The sequence below is a fragment of the Onthophagus taurus genome, chromosome 3 (assembly GCF_036711975.1).
Source record: "Onthophagus taurus isolate NC chromosome 3, IU_Otau_3.0, whole genome shotgun sequence".
Classification (NCBI taxonomy): Eukaryota; Metazoa; Arthropoda; class Insecta; order Coleoptera; family Scarabaeidae; genus Onthophagus; species Onthophagus taurus.
The window spans coordinates 15,240,103-15,249,513 of NC_091968.1; the positions used below are offsets into that span (position 1 = coordinate 15,240,103).

General features: G+C 33.7%; 1 protein-coding gene and 1 long non-coding RNA gene across 4 annotated transcripts; one reads left to right on the forward strand and one right to left on the reverse strand.

Moving 5' to 3' along the window:
• Positions 1-849: 849 nt before the first annotated feature.
• On the forward strand, positions 850-6,173 carry LOC139429304 (uncharacterized). 3 transcript variants are annotated; one of them, XR_011639971.1, is made up of 2 exons: positions 850-4,015; positions 4,555-6,173. XR_011639971.1 is itself a non-coding variant. In XM_071194971.1 (2 exons), the coding sequence occupies exons 1-2, from the start codon at positions 3,708-3,710 to the stop codon at positions 5,948-5,950; spliced, it is 1,227 nt and encodes a 408-aa protein (XP_071051072.1). In that variant the 5' UTR covers positions 3,064-3,707; the 3' UTR covers positions 5,951-6,173. The 3 variants fall into 3 exon arrangements, 1 of the variants encoding a protein (XP_071051072.1); XM_071194971.1 differs by having other exon boundaries at positions 3,064-4,015; positions 5,032-6,173; XR_011639973.1 differs by lacking the exon at positions 850-4,015 and having other exon boundaries at positions 4,882-4,962; positions 5,032-6,173.
• LOC139429305 (uncharacterized) lies at positions 4,069-4,869 on the reverse strand. The gene is made up of 2 exons (XR_011639974.1): positions 4,780-4,869; positions 4,069-4,720 (listed from the first exon to the last, which is right to left on the reverse strand). It is a non-coding gene; the product is annotated as an uncharacterized lncRNA (long non-coding RNA).
• Positions 6,174-9,411: the final 3,238 nt, after the last annotated feature.

Consider the following 9,411-nt stretch of genomic DNA (forward strand, 5'->3'; position numbering starts at 1 on the left):
AAATTTGCGGAGCAATTAACAGGGTGTTATTAACAGAGTATATGGCAAACACGTAAAAATAGAAGCTCCAGCAAACAGTGGATCTTTATATTTTAATTATAAAAAGACGTTTTCGATAGTTCTTTTGGCGTTAGTAGACGCCAATTACAAATTCATTGCTGTGAATATTGGGTCATATGGAAAAAAACAGTGATGGTGGAATTTTTGCAAAGTCTGCACTGGGAAAAAGACTGGAAAATGCCACGTTGCATGTTCCAATAGATTCGCCTCTACCAGGGACAAACATAATAGAAATTTTTAAAAATTTCTTTAACTCTCCTGAAGGTTCAGTACCGTGGCAGGAAAATCTTGCGATGTAATTAAAATAAAGCAATTAAATAAATATCAAATTTTGTATAATTTTTGTAATTTTACTTACCAGGTAATCCAACTGCTTCTTCAATCTCGTTCCACATTTTCCTTTTATAATGATTGTCACCATAGTACTGTGACTGCATATCATATAAGCCGCGTTTATCTTTTACTAATTCAATCAATATTTTATCTGGAGATAATAAATACAAATTTATATTTAATTTATTTCAACATAATTATAGTGTAATTATTTATGATCAAATGTTATAAATTACACGCATAAATACTTATCTTTTTCAGAATTCCACGATTTCATAGTAGCCATCGAGATACATATAATTTAATGGATATAATTCAGCATGAATTTATTCAATATTTACTAAGTAATTCAAATAATGTTATTCAATAATGATGAAAAATACCAAATAATACATATTTAAGTTATTATAGGCAAGAAAAAAAAAAAAATATATAATTTTTTTTTCCGTATGTTACGTTGAAGCTTTTTGCCGTTATGGGGTGGGGGAGGCCGGCTCGTTTTCTAGCTCAAAGCACGCACTCCAGTAAACATAGTATATCTCGATGTTAGTAGCCATGTTAAAAGAAAAACGTAACGTCTCACTGCACGACCGATGAAAGACCGGAGTTGAAACAAAAAAGTGTATTCGCACTGTCAGTATTAAGTCATAACAGGTCCGATCTCGCTTCAGTCGAGTGCGGGAAGTTAGCCCCCCATTTTTGATTTTTAAATTTTTTATTGTTGTTCTAGATTGTTTTAGAGTTGTTCCTACATTGTTCCAAAGCGGCAAATCGAAAAAATAAAAACTCCGCGAGAAAACCGAAAAAACGGTTTTTTTGACTAGCTCCCCATTTTTGGAAAAATCTAATTTTCTTTGTTGTTCTGGGTTGTTCTAGTTGTTCTAGTTATTGTTCTAGAAAATCAAAATTATGGGATACAGCACGACGCATTACGAAGTTATAACTAAAAATAGGTTTGGCCGCCGAAATGTCTAGTTGATTGCTGTGACCATAGTTTTTCTATTATCAATTCCATATTACAAATATATACTTATTATAGCTAACGCAATCTGGAACAGCTTGTTACGTGCCGAAACTTTCGGTGTGACAAAATTAGAAGCTAAGGCTCGATAGCTCAGTCTTATAGATTGGGTCGTGGGAGAACGATCCAAAAAGAGTGAGAAACACAATAAGTATAGATAGTAAAAGGGCGCCACCAAGCTCTACCTTTTCCACTTCTAAAATAGTATACCTAATATGTTGAACTTGGAAACATAAAATATCTGAACAGGTAATGTGAGCGACGAACGATTGAAATGGGGAGAATTATGTTGAGAACTACTGCAATAATACAAAGAAAATATAGTGATAATTCAATATAATAAATCAATAAAAAAATTAATAATAATACACAAAAAAAAATTATAATAAATTTATGTGACTCCTTTTGAGACACGAAATGTCACATAGAGAGAGAGTGAAAAAAAATAATAAATCGAACGTTGATTAAAACTTGATGTCAAACAATCTGAAGGTTATGAACATGGTTAAAGAAAGTCTTACTTCTATTCTCGCAAAAAAAATAAAATCATTGTAATATTAGAGGAAGAAAGGGGCACCCACCACCAACGTTATACGGACGGGAAAAGATAGAAGTACGGTAGCGTGTACTTGCAGAAAAAGAGAAAAAATTATAGAAGATTTTTAAGATGCTGCCACCAGGCAAGTACTTGGCCGAACGGTTTAAGAAGTTAATGAGTAAAAGGAGGGAGGATCGTAGCCCTTGTGTTGAAATTGAAATAATACGAAACAAGAATTTATATAAAAAAACAGTAATATATTAAATTAAGGATATTAAAATATAAAAAAAAAAATAGAAAAATAAATCAACCAGAAAAAATTAAGTTAAAATATTAAAGAAGAAAAAAAAACTAATTGAACAAATTTTGGATAACGGAACGTTAATTATGGATACAAATACTAGCGATGATTATGAGTTTCTATTCTATGCCACGACGACGCTCTTCCGTCAGGATTCGGACGCTTCAGGAACTGGCTTCAAGGCACAATTTCGATCTGAGGATTCGATTTCTCTAGCAAATTACCCAGCACTAACCGCCAGCGTATTTAGAAGCCTTTCCGAATTTAGTATTGAGAATTTAAATTAAAAATAAAATGAAATGGAGCGAACTCAAGGGGAAGACTGTAGCTTCTATCTACCTTGGTAGTTGGTACTCGACTCCCCGAGTTCAACTCGGTGGCGCATCAACGCCTCACGCGATAAAGCTGACTTAAGCAAAATAATTATACAAAACGCAATTTAATATACAGGGCGGTTTGTTACATCATCAATGAAATCAATAAAATTGATATTAAACAAAATGAATGTTATTTGATAGTGAACGTAAGACATAGATAGCTATCTTTGACTTCAATCAGGGACTCTACTGGTCCACAAAACAAACCAAAATCTTGCGAGTCAAGATCACACATAAATAAAATAACCTCAAAGATTAACAGATTTAATTACGATTATCTCTCTCTGTTATTTAATGTGAAAATGTACTATTAATGAACATTATCTAAATACTTAAACATGAATTCAGTTACATTAACTATTAATACTCAAGATCAACAAAAAGAAATTTAAGTTAAATTATTATATATAAAAGAGAAAATTATCAAAATAGAAGCTTTAAGAAAACTTATCTCAAAATAACAATCGTGGTTTGAATTCGGCAGTTATCCAAAACCAATCCCATTCCAGTTCGTTATTAGATGTATTCCATCGTATACAACCAAATAAGAAGTTAGGTTAGGGTAGCGACATCAGCTGACTATACCAGATTATTGTTCGATCTACGATGCAAAGCGACCTTTAATACAGGACATTCAAGGTCAACCAGAACATCCAACGAAGAGACCAATTAAGAAATGACCTTCAAAACGAAAAAGAAGTCCTTACAAAAAAATAAATCTCACGGCAACCCCTTCTTCTGTCTCAAAAAAAGATCAACAAGTTGTAATGGACGAAGCGTGGAGTTAACCCTCAAATCCGAAAATATCGGTTCGATCAACGATCAAATAAGTAATCGGCCTTAATATATCCGTAAAACAACGAACCACGAGCTGAAGTTATAGAAAACTTTCGTCCAACTCACAATGTGTCAAACTAAAGGTGGAATTTCGTTGCGACGTCCAGCGTTCGCGGCCCGCCGCGACGTCCAGCAGTAACGGCCAGCCGTTACGTTCGCGTGAATTTCGTTGGAACGTCTGAGTCTGTGCTTCGGCAGCATTTATGTTCATGCTTCTGTAGTGAAAGGTGCTTTTTAAAAATGGATAGGAAGACGTTAGCGGCATTGATTTTGCTAGAAGAAGAAGAAGATGATGATATTAGGCTTTTGCTATCCATTCGTGAGGACACTAGCGAGTTATATAAATCTCGAAACCAAGAAGGGTATTTTGAAATACTTATAAGAAATCATCTCAATGCCGATGATGAAAAGTTTCGCAGTTTCTTCAGGCTAAATAAAGAGCAATTTAATTTTGTGTTGAATCTCGTTCATGCAGATTTGAAGAAACAATCCACAAATTGTGTGAAAAACCCAATTTCTCCTGAGGAAAAGTTAGCGTTGACCTTAAGGTAAGGATGTTTTCTTTGTAAAAAAATACAGATGTTTAAAAAAAAACCAACAATTTTATCAAAAATGCACGTTTAATTAACAAAAGCAATATATAAGTTTATTTCATGTTGTAATAGTCGTTTGAATAGGGTGTCATAAACGTAGTGGGCGTATGATCGTCAGGTGTACTTGTATTATGGGAAGTATTGAGGGAAAATGTTGGAGTTGGTGCCTGTGGTTGGTGGGGTTGTGTCTGTGTATGTGGAATATTTATTATTGGGGAAGATGCTTGTAAATTAGTCACTAGTGTTAGGATTTGTAACTTTGCTTGCGATATTAAATTGGGAGGTAGCTTTTTTACCATTAGAGCGATGCTTCTCATGAATAAATCCACTTCATCTTCTTCCTTTTGGTGCGTTAATTGTGATAGAACGTGAAGACGATGTTTAGACCGTTCTTCCAATTCGTGTAATAATTTCGCTTTTGCGTTGCTAGGTGTTGAACTGCTGCAAGTTGGCGTGTTTGAACGGCTTCTATCGTCCATGTTTGTTCTTTTTAGTATTTTCGGATTTGGCTGATTTAAATGTATGGAATCTGGTGATCCTACGTCGTCTTCAATTATTCTTGATTGCGATTCCGAATCAGTTTGAACATCTTCATCGCCGCTATCCTGAGTATTCTGAGATGATTCGGTGTTTTGCTGTACATTACAATTTTGAATGCGGCTACAATAATAAATAAATAAGAAAACTTAAAAAAACATAACTCAAAAGAGATAGTATACCTTCGTTCAGATTTGAGAAGTTCCAAAAATGTTAGCTGTTCGTATAAATGCCATTTTGATGGTCTTGTTGATGCTGCCGAACCAGTTCCTTGCTTTTGTTTTCTTTTTTGTTTTAAGTAGTTATCGCGAATATTTTTCCATCGCAATTTACAATCCTCGGCTGGAAAAATAAAATAAGAATAGGTACATAATATAAAAACATGAAATTGTATCGTATCGTATCGAATGATGTTTTGATGTTCTTTTTTTTAGGTTTTTAGCTACAGGTGAAACATTTAAATCCCTTTCATTTGCCTTTCGTATCTCATCCAGCTACATTTCAATTGTTGTCCGAGAAACATTAGAAGTGCTATGTCTGCGTTTAGTTCCTATATTTCTACCACCACAAAATGAAATAGATATGAAGGAAAAAGCACAGGAATTTTGGAATAAGTGGAATTTTCCTAACTGCGTCGCAGGAGTTGATGGCAAACATATTCGAGTTTTTTGTCCCAGAAAAAGCGGATCGCTATTCTTCAATTACAAGGATTATTTCTCAATAGTATTGCTTGCTATGGTAGATGCAAATTGCAAATTTTTATTTGTGGATGTTGGTGCCTATGGAAAAGAAGGAGATAGTACCATTTTTTCAACTTCTGAAATGGGCAAACAAGTGTACTCTGGAAAATTATTTCCAAAAGACGAAATGCTTCCCAATTCGAACAAAAAGTTGCCGTATGTTGTAGTTGGCGATGAAGCGTTTAGATTACACAGACATTTAATGAAACCATACAGCAAATTATCTGCTAAATCGGATAGGAGGAAAACTATTTACAACTATCGATTATGCAGAGCTCGACGAGTCACTGAAAACGCATTTGGTCTTTTAAGCCAAATTTTTCGCATTTACTACACACCAATAGCTATAAATCCAGAATCGTGTGATAAGTTGATCATGGTAACTTGTTGTTTGCACAATCTGTTAAGAGATGCATTTTTGGAGAAAGGCAATCGACCCTTTTACGAATATGATCCAAATGTACAGATCCCGAACAATGTGACTCCATTAGCAGGAGCAGGTGGCTTTGCAAGTGCAAATGGTTTGGAAGTAAGGGAAATGTTCACCCAGTTTTTTAATGAGGATGGGGCACTCCATTGGCAGAATGATCGTGTTTTTAGAGTGTCCAGTTAATTTCTGTATGCTATTATACAGTGAGCGCAAAACTATTGGAATAAATTCACTTAAAATTCTTTTGTTTTTGAAAACATATTCGGACCCGCTAATTTTTATTTTTAGTTGCGCATTTTCTAAACTAATTTTTATTTATACAGGGTGCCCCAGAAATATAAATAGTTTAATATAAATAATTTAATATAATGTACTTAGCTAGCACAAATATATACATGCATACTTACATTTCTTCAATAACACTACACCAATCTTATTCCACGCATTTTCCCGAATCTGGTGATCCTTAAAGTCCTTATTTGCATGGTCGTAAATGCAAGGATATTCACGTACTTGTTCAATTAATAATTCGTCATCATCATGAGAAAATTTTTGCGACATTTTTAATCTAAATACGAACTCTGCATGCAAATATAACCTCTCAAATATAAAGTCACGGTTGGCGTTCGCGTCTCGACATGTTTTTGAGCAGTCGGGACGCAGCCGTCGACGGCTGGCCGCTGAGCCGTCGGGACGCGCCGCGTCAACGAAATCAATTCCATTGTATGCATTGTATTAGTGCTTGACTGCCGGACGTCGCGGCGGGCCGCGAACGCTGGACGTCGCAACGAAATTCCACCTTAAGGCGTCAATAGGGTCAGTATCAACCACGTCTATACATCAACAGGTGCAACGACAGAAGAGAGCGGAAATTGAAATTACGCCTAAGATAAATGCATCGGCGCATGCGTACTAACCAAACCATTGATAGTAGTAAGAGATAGGGTAGAGATCTTTATCAAAAGAACAATCAACAACGAACAACAGATGTCGTGACGAACTCCAACCAAAAATTTAAAGAAAAGCAAAAACTATAACTCTATACTAAATTACAAGTTAAACTTGTAACAAGCTATTATTTTCACTAGAACAACACTCTAAAGAGCACTCAAAGCTTTACTCTTTGAAAATTAAAGTTTTTGGTAGTTTCAGTCAGTAATTCTTGTGTCAGCGGTTTTATATTACATAATAAGAATTAAAAAACATAGAACAATCTAAAATAACTCAAACTTTGCCGGTTCAAATTGTTCTAGATGTGTTTTATGTTTAAAGTTGGAAAAAAATGGTTTTCTGGCTATACGGACATATAAGTCGATATATGGCAGGAAAAGCCATTGATATTTTACGTGTTTTGAGAGTTTACCTATTGTTTTTGATCTTGTACTCCTTGTATTATTTCAGAAATAATATATAATTCAATAATAAAGTAGGAGTCATCAAATGTTATTAAATATCAATAAACAATACTTTTAAATATTATTATTAACAAAGAAAATAATTATAATATTAATAATTATAATTTAGAAGTAATATTTAATAAATCTTATTCGCCTTCGTTAGAGATATGTCAACACGTTGAATACCATACGTATAACATTGTTTGCCTATTCGCGAGGGTCATATATGGTACAATCATTTCGTAAATCCTGTGCTTCCCATAAACAACATAAAATTATTCTGTTGTCTACGTCGTGCGACTTTGTGCAACTTGCAACGTTTACGATAGTAACTGATATTTTAATTACTATAAAACGTGTATTATAGTTGGATTTTATTTGCTAAGTGTACTAAAATCAATTATGAATGAACAATACATTGTAATTAGACTGTATTCAAAGTACTGTAATAAAACATGTACGGGTTTTATTTTAGTTACTATTCTGGTTTTATACAGTTATGATACAAGTCATAACAAATATGTTCAAATAATTTTTGTTCAATCCTACCTTCGAAATTGTCATTTTATAACTTGGATAATAGACTTGAAAATTGTTATTTGTATTCACTCTGCTGACTTTTATAGCAACGAGTGAGTGAGATTTTTTTTCACTCACTCTAATTTTTTCAACCACTGTTAGCTAAATATAAAACCTTTAAAGGAACAACTCTTTGTTTAACTAAAAAACGGTGGACAGCACACGTGGAAAGGTAATTAAGTATTTCACTTATATAAATTATAAATCTTAATTTACTTAATAATTTTATGCATAATGACGACAATTAAGAATTTGACACAAATGGTTGTTTATATCAATTAAGAGCATGACAATGTCAAAAACTGTTGTCGTCGCCAACATGTTGACATGAAATTACCCTGGAATTAACGAATTTTAAGACAGGATTGAACAAAACGCTTTACAGCACACGTGGTAAACTAATATTTTCCACTAACTTGTATGTCTTTCCACACGAGCCTTTGGTTCGTGTGAAAGTCCGACATACGCGTTAATGAAAAATCTTAGTTTCCTCAATTGTACTTTAATATACTAATAAAAATTCATCAACCTAGTGTTTTTGAGTTATCGTATTTACACACACTGTACAATCAAAATGGATTCAGGGCCCTCAAAACTTATTGATTCATCAAAATCTCGACGTCGTATTTTTGCACAATTACAATACTCTTCTATAGATATCCATACTTCATCTATGCATCAAAGTAAAAAAAATGTTATAAGTTTGCACATTATTATTTGTCTCTGAGCTTCATGTTATGCATTGATTATACATTAGTAACTGTAAAAGATAATACTACGCATATTATACCTACCATTTTCAATAAAAAAGATTACTTCTATCTGTGACAATAAACTATGTAGGTAGGTATAAAGTTATAAAATAAATCCTGTACAGAATAGTATGCGGCCCATACTTTCATTTAAATACAGTCACCGCATTTTTTCATTGTCTTTTTATGTTGACCGCAGATATTCTTCATCACTATTTCACAATGTTTAGGTGAATTAAGTGTAGGGTGTATTTTACTAGCGTATGGCTGAGTGCGACCGTATCGAATAGGACAGCAAGTTTACATAGTCATTACGCTTACGTTGAAAGATCTTGTTTTATATGGCTAAGCACGTTGAAAACATTTTAGATATTATTACTTCTTTAAATTGCCGTGATATAATAAGTCCAGACGGAAGACCCGTTGCACCCAGCAATGAACTATATACAACAATTAGTGCCAGTTCTCAGCAGTATTCTGATGGCACCAAATATATCAAACCTAAGTATATCTATGTAATTTTACAACAAAATAGATATGGTATTTGGGACAAAATTTTGAAAATATTCAACTATGAAGTGACTAACTTACATAATAAAACTGATATTGACAGTATATTGGATGAAAGTAGCAATAACATCATAATTAACTTTAATATTAATTTATTTTACGAAGCATGGTTAAAAATTGCACCCGAAGAGGTATTTTATGCGGATAGTGTTTTGAAAGAAAGAAAGTACGATGTCACGTAGGGTTTGGACAGATGTTCTAAAATTCATGATGCAACACAGCTTCCATGTCCCTTAACCTTTAAGCATTGTAAAATATCGCAAACGGGATTTTTTTTAACTGTATCTGGCCACTGTCCGAAATGTGACTGCACGTTTAAGGGTTGTGTTATCAAAAGACCTGCAGC